This window comes from Oncorhynchus mykiss, chromosome 1, assembly GCF_013265735.2.
Source record: "Oncorhynchus mykiss isolate Arlee chromosome 1, USDA_OmykA_1.1, whole genome shotgun sequence".
NCBI classification, from domain to species: domain Eukaryota; kingdom Metazoa; phylum Chordata; class Actinopteri; order Salmoniformes; family Salmonidae; genus Oncorhynchus; species Oncorhynchus mykiss.
In genome coordinates, this window is record NC_048565.1 from 43,750,801 (window position 1) to 43,764,070 (window position 13,270).

The following is a 13,270-nucleotide window of genomic DNA, read 5'->3' on the forward strand; positions in this document are numbered from 1 at the left end:
AGGAAATCATCAATCAGCGCACGGTCCAGCACGTCCCGAGAGGGAACCCAACTCCTCTCCTCAGGACCGTACCCCTCCCAGTCAACTAGGTACTGATGACCACGGCCCCGAGGACGCATGTCCAAGATTTTACGGACCCTGTAGATAGGTGCGCCCTCGACAAGGATGGGGGGGGGGGGGGGGAAGACGAGCGGGGGCGCGAAGAGCGGGCTTAACACAGGAGACATGGAAGACCGGGTGGACGCGACGAAGATATCGCGGAAGAAGAAGTCGCACTGCGACAGGATTAATGACCTGAGAGATACGGAATGGACCAATGAACCGCGGGGTCAACTTGCGAGAAGCCGTCTTAAGGGGAAGGTTCTGAGTGGAGAGCCAAACTCTCTGACCGCGACAATATCTAGGGCTCTTCGTTCTACGCTTATTAGCAGCTCTCACAGTCTGCGCCCTATAACGGCAAAGTGCAGACCTGACCCTCTTCCAGGTGCGCTCGCAACGTTGGACAAAAGCCTGAGCGGAGGGGACGCTGGACTCGGCGAACTGAGATGAGAACAACGGAGGCTGGTACCCGAGGCTACTCTGAAAAGGAGATAGCCCGGTCGCAGACGAAGGAAGCGAGTTGTGGGCGTATTCTGCCCAGGGGAGCTGTTCTGACCAAGACGCAGGGTTGCGAAAAGAAAGACTGCGTAAGATGCGACCAATAGTCTGATTGGCCCGTTCTGCTTGACCGTTAGACTGGGGGTGAAAGCCGGAAGAGAGACTGACGGAAGCCCCAATCAAACGGCAAAACTCCCTCCAAAATTGAGACGTGAATTGCGGACCTCTGTCCGAAACGACGTCTGACGGAAGGCCATGAATTCTGAAAACATTCTCGATGATGATTTGTGCCGTCTCTTTAGCAGAAGGAAGCTTAGCAAGGGGAATGAAATGAGCCGCCTTAGAGAACCTATCGACAACCGTAAGAATAACAGTCTTCCCCGCTGACGAAGGCAGTCCGGTGACAAAATCTAAGGCGATGTGAGACCACGGTCGAGAGGGAATAGGAAGCGGCCTGAGACGGCCGGCAGGAGGAGAGTTACCGGACTTAGTCTGCGCGCAGACCGAACAAGCAGCCACGAAACGACGCGTGTCATGCTCCCGGGTGGGCCACCAGAAACGCTGGCGAATGGAAGCAAGCGTACCCCGAACGCCAGGGTGGCCGGCTAACTTGGCAGAGTGAGCCCACTGAAGAACGGCCAGACGAGTAGGAACGGGAACGAAAAGAAGGTTCCTAGGACAAGCGCGCGGCGACGGAGTTTGAGTGAGTGCTTGCTTTACCTGCCTCTCAATTCCCCAGACAGTCAACCCGACAACACGCCCCTCAGGGAGAATCCCCTCGGGATCAGTGGAGGCTACTGAAGAACTGAAGAGACGAGACAAAGCATCAGGCTTGGTGTTCTTAGAGCCCGGACGATAAGAAATCACGAACTCGAAACGAGCGAAAAACAGCGCCCAACGCGCCTGACGCGCATTAAGTCGTTTGGCAGAACGGATGTACTCAAGGTTCCTATGGTCAGTCCAAACGACAAAAGGAACGGTCGCCCCCTCCAACCACTGTCGCCATTCGCCTAGGGCTAACCGGATGGCGAGCAGTTCGCGGTTACCCACATCATAGTTACGTTCCGACGGCGACAGGCGATGAGAAAAATACGCGCATGGGTGGACCTTGTCGTCAGAGAGGGAGCGCTGAGAAAGGATGGCTCCCACTCCCACCTCTGACGCGTCAACCTCGACAACGAACTGTCTAGAGACGTCAGGTGTAACAAGGATAGGAGCGGATGTAAAACGATTCTTGAGGAGATCAAAAGCTCCCTGGGCGGAAACGGACCACTTAAAGCACGTCTTGACAGAAGTAAGGGCTGTGAGAGGAGCTGCCACCTGACCGAAATTACGGATGAAACGACGATAGAAGTTCGCGAAGCCGAGAAAGCGCTGCAGCTCGACGCGTGACTTAGGGACGGGCCAATCAATGACAGCTTGGACCTTAGCGGGATCCATCTTAATGCCTTCAGCGGAAATAACAGAACCGAGAAATGTGACGGAGGAGGCATGAAAAGTGCACTTCTCAGCCTTCACGAAAAGACAATTCTCTAAAAGGCGCTGGAGGACACGTCGAACGTGCTGAACATGAACCTGGAGTGACGGTGAAAAAATCAGGATATCGTCAAGGTAAACGAAAACAAAGATGTTCAGCATGTCTCTCAGGACATCATTGACTAATGCCTGAAAGACAGCTGGAGCGTTAGCGAGGCCGAAAGGAAGAACCCGGTATTCAAAGTGCCCTAACGGAGTGTTAAACGCCGTCTTCCACTCGTCCCCCTCCCTGATGCGCACGAGATGGTAAGCGTTACGAAGGTCCAACTTAGTGAAAAACCTGGCTCCCTGCAGGATCTCGAAGGCTGAAGACATAAGAGGAAGCGGATAACGATTCTTCACTGTTATGTCATTCAGCCCTCGATAATCTATGCAGGGGCGCAGAGACCCGTCCTTCTTCTTGACAAAAAAAAACCCCGCTCCGGCGGGAGAGGAGGAGGGGACGATGGTACCGGCGTCAAGAGCTACAGACAAATAATCTTCGAGAGCCTTACGTTCGGGAGCCGACAGAGAGTATAGTCTACCCCGGGGGGGGGTGGTTCCCGGAAGGAGATCAATACTACAATCATACGACCGGTGTGGAGGAAGAGAGGTGGCCCTGGACCGACTGAACACCGTGCGCAGATCGTGATATTCCTCCGGCACCCCTGTCAAATCACCAGGCTCCTCCTGTGAAGAAGAGACAGAGGAAACAGGAGGGATAGCAGACATTAAACATTTCACATGACAAGAGACGTTCCAGGAGAGGATAGAATTACTAGACCAATTAATGGAAGGATTATGACAAACTAGCCAGGGATGGCCCAAAACAACAGGTGTAAAAGGTGAACGAAAAATTAAAAAAGAAATGGTTTCACTATGATTACCAGAAACAGTGAGGGTTAAAGGTAGCGTCTCACGCTGAATCCTGGGGAGAGGACTACCATCCAGGGCGAACAAGGCCGTGGGCTCCTTTAACTGTCTGAGAGGAATGTCATGTTCCCGAGCCCAGGTCTCGTCCATAAAACAGCCCTCCGCCCCAGAGTCTATTAAGGCACTGCAGGAAGCTGACGAACCGGTCCAGCGTAGATGGACCGACAAGGTAGTGCAGGATCTTGAAGGAGAGACAGGAGTAGTAGCGCTCACCAGTAGCCCTCCGCTTACTGACGAGCTCTGGCCTTTTACTGGACATGAAGTGGCAAAATGACCAGCGGAACCGCAATAGAGACAGAGGCGGTTGGTGATTCTCCGTTCCCTCTCCTTAGTCGAGATGCGGATACCTCCCAGCCGCATGGGCTCAGCACCCGAGCCGGCAGAGGAAGATGGTAGTGATGCGGAGAGGGAGGCGACGGAGAGCGCGAGCTCCTTTCCACGAGCTCGGTGACGAAGATCAACCCGTCGCTCAATGCGAATAGCGAGTTCAATCAAGGAATCCACGCTGGAAGGAACCTCCCGGGAGAGAATCTCATCCTTTACCTCTGCGCGGAAACCCTCCAGAAGACGAGCGAGCAAGGCCGGCTCGTTCCAGCCACTGGAGACAGCAAGAGTGCGAAACTCAATAGAGTAGTCTGTTATGGATCGATTGCCTTGACATAGGGAAGACAGGGCCCTGGAAGCCTCCTCCCCAAAAACAGATCGATCAAAAACCCGTATCATCTCCTCCTTAAAGTCTTGATACTGGTTAATACACTCAGCCCTTGCCTCCCAGATTGCCGTGCCCCACTCACGAGCCCGTCCAATAAGGAGAGATATGACGTAGGCGACACGAGCAGTGCTCCTGGAGTAAGTGTTGGGCTGGAGAGAAAACACAATATCACACTGGGTGAGGAACGAGCGGCATTCAGTGGGCTCCCCAGAGTAACACGGCGGGTTATTGATTCTGGGCTCCGGAGATTCGAAAGCCCTGGAAGTGGCCGGTGGATCGAGGCGGAGATGGTGAACCTGTTCTGTGAGGTTGGAGACTTGGGTGGCCAGGGTCTCAACGGCATGTCGAGCAGCAGACAATTCCTGCTTGTGTCTGCCTAGCATCGCTCCCTGGATCTCGACGGCTGAGTGGAGAGGATCCGAAGTCGCTGGGTCCATTCTTGGTCGGATTCTTCTGTTATGGTGCGTGAATGAGGACCCAAAAGCGAATTAACAAACAGAGTACTTTAATGACGAACATACGTGGGCTCAGATGGACAGGTAGATTCCGACAGGACAGGACAAGGTTGCAGCACACACGATGATAGTCTGGTTCAGGCATGAGACACACAAACAAACAAACAAGAATCCGACAAGGACAGGAGCAGAAACAGAGACAGATATAGGGACCTAATCAGAGGGAAAAAGGGAACAGGTGGGGAACTGGGTGACGAGGTAGTTAGGAGGAGACAGGGCACAGCTGGGGAAAAGAGGGGGAGAAAAGGTAACATAACAACGACCAGCAGAGGGAGACAGGGTGAAGGGAAAGGACAGAGACAAGACAACATGACAGTACATGACAATACCCTTAAACTTAGCGGTGACGTAGTGTCCCAATGAGTGACAGAACACTGAGCCAATCACGACGCAACGCTTCGTATTTTCTGCTGGCTTGCCCCACCACAGAAAGAACCGAGCTAGGCTGAAACATCTGCATTTTGAAACTGCCTTACTCAAGAAAACAAAAAAGAGACAATGTTTATAATGTATGCGGCTTTCTCAATGATATAAATATATATATATTTTTACATTGTTTTCAAACTGATATGTGACACATATTAATGTCAAAATAACATGCAAAGCAGGAAAGCCCCCCACCCCAAAAAATGTGGGGCCGCCACTGAGAGGGAGAGTGAGATCTCAAAAGTCATGTGAAGTAAATTACAGAAAGGCAGAACCATTTAAATGTAATTTTAGTGACAACCTTTTAGAATATTGATTACTGACAATATTGCATCTATGCAAATCACTCTTTGTCAAATAACTGGCATTGCGTTAGTGTGCATGTGTATGTGTGCGCTTACATGCGTGTGTGCATAACAGCTGACCTGGCCATATCACCCAGGTTCTATGTGATAATGCTCTGTTTGGCCATTAAAAAAGGGATTTCCTCCTTGGCCAGCGTGCCAGGAAACAGGCCCAAGTCCCAGATCCCAGCAGGAGATGTAGTCGTATTCAATGTAATGGCCTTGGACTGAGGCATCACAGCCTATAATAGTGCTTCAAGAACAGTCTCACAGGCTTTAGTTGTTAATAACCTTAACTAGGAAAAGGATGAGTTCAGGACTAAGTTGAAGTGATAGATTTGAACGGGCCATACATTTAAACATGCCCGGGCAGCTCTGACATTGAAGAGGTAAAGGAAAACAAATGACACTGTTTTTATTTTTTTCTTGCCTGTCAACTTGGGTATGGTGTAATGTCCCTCTCTGCATCTCTCTCTTTCTATCTATCTCTCTTATTTTTCCCTTAATCTCACTCTCAGGAAGCAAGACAACAGAATGCAGGCCCAGGTGGATGAGAGGAAGGTGTGAAAGCTGGGACAGAGCAGAGGAGGATCCAAGAAGAGACGAGTAGGAGGAAGAGACCTTGGACCTTACTTAGTAAAGGACAGAAGGTCTGGCTGGCTGGAGGTCTGGACACATATCCATAAAGTTTCTCAGAATAGGAGTGCTGATCTAGGATTACAATAAATGCACAGGTGTGTGTGTGTGTGTGTGGGGGGGGGGTTCTGATCCTAGATCAGTATTCCCACTCAGAGGTCCTTTATGAATACGGGCCCTGGTGTCCTGTGTGCTGAGAGGGGGTGAGAGAGGCTGGAACCTCATGGAACCTCTGGCACTGCAGCAGAAACAGAGGAGGAGGAGGAGAACTGTGTGAGGATCAGACCAGGATGTTGAGCAAACTTTATTAGGGGTTGTCTGTGTGTCTTTGGATTTAAATGTTTTGGAGAGCTTCACAGTGGAAAGGGGAGACAATTAAGTGTAGCTCTCAGAATTTCCCCAAAATTCCCCCTTTGAAGTCTCCTGTTTTAAATGAAATACAAAGGAAAGGAAATTATTTGCAGTACACGTGTGGATGGGAACCATATAAATGAAGACTAAATCAATATAATATTGTTCACAAGTCACAAATATTTGGTATCTCATAACGGTTTAACCTCTGAGAAACTTTGTGTAAAATATGTTCCCTTCGACGGAAATGCTTGTACAGAGGCTAAGGGGGGCTCTGTGTGAGATGAAGTAATCTTCATAACCTAGAATGATAGAAACAACATACAACATTATCATCCATCCACACCAAATATTTTGCATTTCCCTCAGTAGATATGGAGGAAAGTCATTATTGGAGTAATCTGAACTGAGTATTGTACATATTTGACAAATCTGGCCACAATGGAATATTGTTTTGGGCACATGTATTCTCCTAGGTTTAATACAGAAATGTTGTTGTTCAGTCTGCAGGGGATTTAGTATTGTAGCGAGTAAAACCATTATGGAAAAAACAAGTCATTTGTCAGAGTCATTTTGCTCAGTCAGCGCCGGATCCAGCATATTTCCACAGTGCTATTTTCGGTGCAGATTTGATACAGCAAATATGGCTTGTCCTAGAAAGTCACGATTCTACCGGAGACTGTGGGGATTTTCTTTACTGCTTCATGCGGCTAATTACAGTGATCATTCTGCTGTCTATGAAGAACAGATGGACAATGGGTTTGATGGTCATGCTTGGTGAAGTGTGAGTGCATAAGGGGACATTTGTTCAGTCCAAAAATTCAGTGATGGGAGTTGGTAGGGTTTTAAAAGGGGTGGTGGAGGCAGGAGGGGGAGGAGGGTTTCACCACCAACTGAATTTATCCTAAGCATAGAGCACTGTAATGACGACAGATGGCATCTGAAGAGATGATGATCTCTCTGGAGCCAGATTGGGAAGTGCCTACTGTGTACTGTAGCTATGATAAGATGTGCTGACATGCAGTTTTCAGCCCACCATGAAGCATCACTATAGGATAATTATGAGTTACATTGGTTTACTTTAAGTTACAGTATGCTGTTCTTAATTGGTTTAGGTATATTACTCCAGAAACAGTCAACTATATGTGATTTTTCATGGAGAATCATATTTGCTCATCTTGAAAATATACTCACTGTACTGTACTTCTATATGTGTGCTATTGCTTTATGCATTCATGCGAAGCATCAGTTGATCAGTGGCAATTGTAGTTGAAGGAATTGACTTGAAAGGTTATATATTACGTTGTCTACTGTCTTCTAGTAGACATTTGAAGGTAGCATTGATGGTCTAAGTACATTTTCAAACAAACCCTAAAGGAGAACAGTTAACTTAGTTCATTTTTGACTGGCAGTATTAGAATTGACTGAGAGGCATCTGGCATTAGTTTGAGAAGAATGCCATCTCCTGGCACTTTGCAGTAGGACACTGAAGCTGATTCCGTCCTTACGCTGACCAGCTCACTACCAAAGATTTCTAGAACTGTGTCGCTACTTAATGGTAACAGTATGTCAGGGGAGACTACTTCAGTAGAGGATGAAAGCAGAGAGGCTCAAACAGCGTGCCTGACAGTAGTAGACGTGCCCGAGCTGGGTGAAAATGTGGACAAGAAACAGTGACCCTGGCCATACAACTGTGCTTCCATGAAAAGTCCCTTAGATAACACATTGCAATTGATTCATCATAATGATTTAAGGGTTTGTTCTAGATGTGATAGTGAGAACCATATGTTTCCCCCTTATGGTTTTGTTGCCTACAGTTCTATAATTCTGTCAGTACTTAGGCATGTCCTGATAAACGTTCCTCACATATTTTAGTTTAGAGGTGAAACCACATTCAATTTGGCAACTCTTTGAATTGGAGTGTGACACAAAGCAACCCATTTCTTTGTCTTTCCCCTGTGAGAATAACACACTGTGTTTATAAATCATGTATAGAGTATGACATACATATGTTAGCCTTTTCTAGACAAATATTAATATGCAATAAATATGGTTCAAGCCACATGCTCTGCAGCACATCACACGATGAAACCTTTGGCAAGACTTAGAGAGAAAAGAGTTAACATTCTCTCTCTCTCTCCCTCATTCAGCCCTTTACCCACCAGCTGTTAGAGTGAAGAGAGAGATGGTGTCAATGATGAAACCCCACCTTTCAGAACGCTATAGAGGATGTAAATGTACTCTTTGAGGTGAGACATTTTTCCATTTCTCCTGACCTCTGATCTTTCCAATCACATGGGCCACGTGCGCCCGGAGGACTTTGAGTGCACTGTGCTGACCACTGGCAGAGTTCTTTCTCAGCTTGTACAGAGCCATCAAGCAGGACCTGACAGTGACAGCTGAGGAAAAACCTCACAGATAAATGATAGCTCTATGTTGTGGATTGATACTCTACTGATACATATTGTCGTCTTCATTTCCAGGGCTCCATTGGTTTCCATTTTTCAAAACTTTTCCATTAATCATTATAGATAGTGTCAAGAATGATTTCATTGGCTACCCTTATACTATCGTATCGCCGAATCCAAATTACAGTTTGAGATACATTTTAATCATATTGCAGTTTAGATTTTTGTTAGTATTTAAAACTATTGGAAAGGTTTATTACTAGTGCTACTCTGAACACACTTGGAAATGTAGTTCTGAAAAAAATCTGTATATTTACGGATATTATTATTTTTTAAATCTTTAAAAATGATTATATGGTTCCTATACAGTGTGTTATGAGTAAAATACAAGTCCATTAAAATATATATATATTTTTACAACACTTTACTGTAAAAAAAAAAATATATGTATCACAACAAAAATGTATTTACACCACACAAATGCCAAATATTATTGCCAAAAGTTAATTTATAAAATGCATAATCAAATCTTTACAAGATATGAGTATAAAATAGACAAAATAAAACAGAACGGGAGGACCATATTACGAGAGCTGCCTCTCTTATTGTTGTTGTTTTAGCCCGTGTCTGGTCCTACACAGTGTTCATAGGGCCACTGATCTGATAGGCTCTGGCTTCACAGGCTGCTGCTTGGTCGCCAAAGAGTCCACCTTGGCCTCGTCCTGTGAGCTTGGTGCATTTGGAGGGAGGAACGGCACATATCGAACCCAGGAGAAGGAGGAGAGACAAGAGCTAATTCCAAGTGGAAGGTTGTACACCTCACTGCTCTCCAAAGTGTTGCTGGAGTCATCAAGGGGGATCTTGTTCCAGTCCATGATGCCCCGCTCCCGCAGGGTGCCTGTGTTGCCCAAAGCAGTAGAGTAGAATGCTTCAACTCATCCATAACAGAGACTGAGAACAGGCTATGATATTGTAGACATGAAAGAGGACTAGTGCATTTTACTCTATGTGAAACGGTTGGATAGATACAGTGTTCCCCATCCTCCCATACTGGAGACGTAATTTAGTCAAATCTGGGATACTCAAATGAGTGAAATGTTACGTTTGTATGGTACTGTATGTATTAATTATCTAGGTGGCTAATGCCAACACTAGCTAGGTGGCTAACATTAGGGTTAGTGGTTAAGGTTAGGGTTAGGGTTAGGATAAAGTTTAGGTTAGCTAACATTCTAAGTAGTTCAGGGATACAAACTAGTCACCTTGCGGCATCAATCGCAATTTTGAATCCTAAATAGGTGACCTACGTGATTTGTGTAGATCTGATGAGAAAAGTAACCAGAAAAACTGCCATTTGGGAAGTTTGAAGTGAGGGAGAAAGTGTGATGGAACAAGTATTGTTAGCATTGTTAAGTATCTTGCTAGCTGGATCGAATTATCCGTTAGCTAGCCAGAGAAATGTTGAGCAATATTAGCCAAATTAACTGATTAAATAATTGAGTTTATGGTGTGAAAATTAGCTGGCTAATAAAGTCAGACAACGTTACAACATCAGATGAGCTAACATTAGTAACCTAATCATTTCATTATAGCATTAACTGGTAACGTTATATGACTCCTTGCCATTCCTTAAGTTATAACGTGTTAGTTGCTTACTGGACCGTGGCAATCTGTGTGAACTGTTAACTAGTTAACTAGCTAACGAACTAACTACTATATGTGAACTAATGTTTTCCCTCTACAGTATGGGGTTAATTTTCAGAATGAGAGAATTAGGTGAAAATGAGGCGTTGCTTGTTAAACAGTTAAGTGTAGCTGGAGCTGGGCCTGGCTTAAGCTGGATGCCATTGTAGAGGTGAAAGGAACACCACACACACTCCTTTCGCAATACAGTGGATAAAAAGGGGTATGCCAGGTGTACTCTCTGCCTGAAAGAGTTCAATTATGCCAACAAAGGGTATCATGCTCTGCTGGCACATTGTAGAACAGATGTCCACAGGCAGAAGGTGTACAATGTAATAATGTGCAGTGTAGCGCAAAGTTATTGCTTTGTGTTGAACTTGACAGTAAACACTTGTGTGTGAGTAAGGGGGTATTATTAAATGTTTCACTCAGTGAATGTTATTTTTGCACACATGTAGCCTTGGGCACTTGATCTATGTCTACTCTGATTCAGAGGGGTTGGGTTAAATGCGGAAGACACATTTCAGTTGAATGCTTTCAGTTGTACAACTGACCCTTTCCTTTCCCTACTATAGTGGCCACTATAATAGAGCAAAAAATAGAATGCCTGTTTCACTCTATTTCTACAGCTCCTGATTGGCGCAGCGGTCTAAGGCACTGTATCTCAGTGCTAGAGTTGTCACTACAGACACCCTGGGTCCAAATCCAGGCTGTATCACAACCGGCTGTGATTGAGACGCCCATAGGGTGACGCACAATTGGTCCAGCGTTGGTCGGTGTAGGCCGTCATTGTAAATAAGAATTTGTTCTTAACTGATTTGTCTAGTTAAATAAAAAAAAATCCCAAGTGCTTTATTTAGATGTGTGTGGTCACAGGCATTCTATTATAAAGGCTGTCATGGTTAACTGCAATTAGTTCAAATCTGCATAAAATGCTAAAGTTGTCCGTGATGAGATTCGAGTAGTTGCAAGGTAGCTAAAAAGTAGTAAGTAGTTGCAAAGTTGCTAATTAGCTAATATTGTCCATGATGAGATTCGAACATGCAACCTTTGGGTTGCTATACATTTCTTTTTGCGTTAAGTAACCATTCGTTGAGTGTCCTGGATTTTTCATATAGTCTATGAAACCAGGCTGGTCCTCCTGGGTGGAAGCTTACCTGGAATGGTGTTGTCAAGGAAGAACCCAAAGAAGCCTCCAATAAACATGCTGGTTGTTAGAAGCACCTGCAGCAGTTGGTCCAGCTCGACCACACCTGACCAAGAGAATACAGTTCATCACACTGGGCCAAGTCACATACTAGAGGAATCTCAGATCTCAGCAACATGACCTCCACTTGCCCTCTATTTTGTTCTTCTGCCGAGCTTTTTCCACCCAGCTTTTTTTGTAAGGAATTGTGAATTTTCTTATTCATAGTGTTTCATGCATTATCTGCTCTGATACCTGTTGCTATGGCATCCGGGTTCTTGAATATCCAGTTTGGAATGACAAGCCCGGAAAACATGGAAAATCCAAAGATAAACACATTCCGGGAGGAGTTCATGTCTGCGTACTGTCAAATGATAAGCAGAGAAGAGTTGACAGAGAAACGCCACAAAGTCATTGGGGTTGTTTTAATTCTAATAACTTTCAAAACATTGTACCAAAAACGTATTCACAGATTTCTTGCTTATTTTGAAATTAGCTACCTGAATTTTGCAACCCTACAAGCAGAGTTGGGTAGATTACTTTCTAAATGTAATCTGTTAGTTACAAGTTACTTGTCCAAAATTGTAATTTCTAACGTAACTTTTGAATGACCCAACCTGAGTAATGCAATCTGATTACTTTGAGTTACTTTTGGATTACCTTTACCAGCATTAGAAGAAGACAAATACAATCCATCAAACTCATTTGGTGTGTCAGAATAGTGGTCTCTGACTTGTGATCAGACTCGCTCAGGTGGAACAAATTTAAACTTCCGCCTTTCTTCGATGGTGAATTGAATGTCATTGAGAAAACAATGCATTTTTTTACAAACATCCTTTCTGAATATAAAAGTAATCTGATTATTATATTTTTGCTGGCAATTTAACTGAAAGGTAAGCCATGACGGGTAAGACATGACTGAAAAAGCCTTCATATGTAAAATGTCTCTATAGTGGTCATTGTACTATTCAACGTGTAAATAAACCTAGACAACTGCGTTTACCTGCAGATTTGAAACTCCAGCTGCAGAAATGACCCCGAACATGACCAAGAACATTCCTCCAATCACAGGTGTGGGGATGGTGGTGAAAATTGCTCCAATTTTACAGAAAAGTCCCATGATGATCATCAATACCCCACCAGCAACGATCACCATGCGACTGCCCACCTGAGAGAGAAAGAAATAACCATGTCTGTTGAGACTGTATAACAGCCAATAGCTTGTATAACTTCCATATTCCAAAAAGCATTGATTTATCTATAATATGCTAAAAATTGTATTGCAGATCGTCATAATGAAAAATAGCCTCTAGCCCATCTCACCTTGGTGATGCCCAGTGCACCCACATTCTCACTATAGGAGGTGGTTCCGTTGCCCGTGCCCCAGGCCCCAGCCAGCAGACAGCCAATCCCCTCAATGCCAATGCCCCTGTTGATGGCATGCTTAGGGGGTGGAGGGGCCCCTGATAGTCTGGCACAGGCGTGGTAGTCCCCCACCGACTCTATCATGGAGGATAACACCCCAGCCAAGATCCCTAACACTCCCGCCAGGCTCACAGTTGGCAAACCCCACTGACCTGAGATTGGAATCAGAATAAGGGGTTCCAGTTAACATACCCAAATGTATTGTATTTCTATTCATATACAGTGTCTTCGGAAAGTATTCAGACCCCTATACTTTTTCCACTTTGTTAGGTTACAGCCTTATTCTAAATTTGATTTAATAGTTTTTTCTCCTCATCAATCTACACACAATACCCCATAATGACAAAGCAAAAACAGGTTTTTAGAAATGTTTGCTAATTTATAAAAAATATAAATTAAATCACATTTACATAAGTATTCAGACCCTTTAGTCAGTGCTTTGTTGAAGCACATTTGGCAGCGATGACACCTCAAGTCTTCTTGGGTTTGACACTATAAGATTGGCACACCTGTATTTTGGGATTTTCTCCCATTCTTCTCTG

General features: G+C 45.0%; 1 protein-coding gene across 1 annotated transcript in view; it reads right to left on the bottom strand.

Annotated features, from left to right (window-relative positions):
- Positions 1-8,887: 8,887 nt before the first annotated feature.
- Positions 8,888-13,270, bottom strand: part of zgc:110789 (Xan_ur_permease domain-containing protein) — a 39,041-nt gene continuing 34,658 nt past the window's right edge. The window contains exons 10-14 of the mRNA XM_036977920.1: positions 12,627-12,880; positions 12,307-12,471; positions 11,559-11,667; positions 11,275-11,370; positions 8,888-9,335 (exon numbers count right to left, since the gene is read on the bottom strand). Of these exons, the coding sequence (XP_036833815.1) occupies positions 9,082-9,335; positions 11,275-11,370; positions 11,559-11,667; positions 12,307-12,471; positions 12,627-12,880 (878 nt within the window). The 3' untranslated portion in view covers positions 8,888-9,081. The remainder of the gene's footprint in view (positions 9,336-11,274; positions 11,371-11,558; positions 11,668-12,306; positions 12,472-12,626; positions 12,881-13,270) is intronic.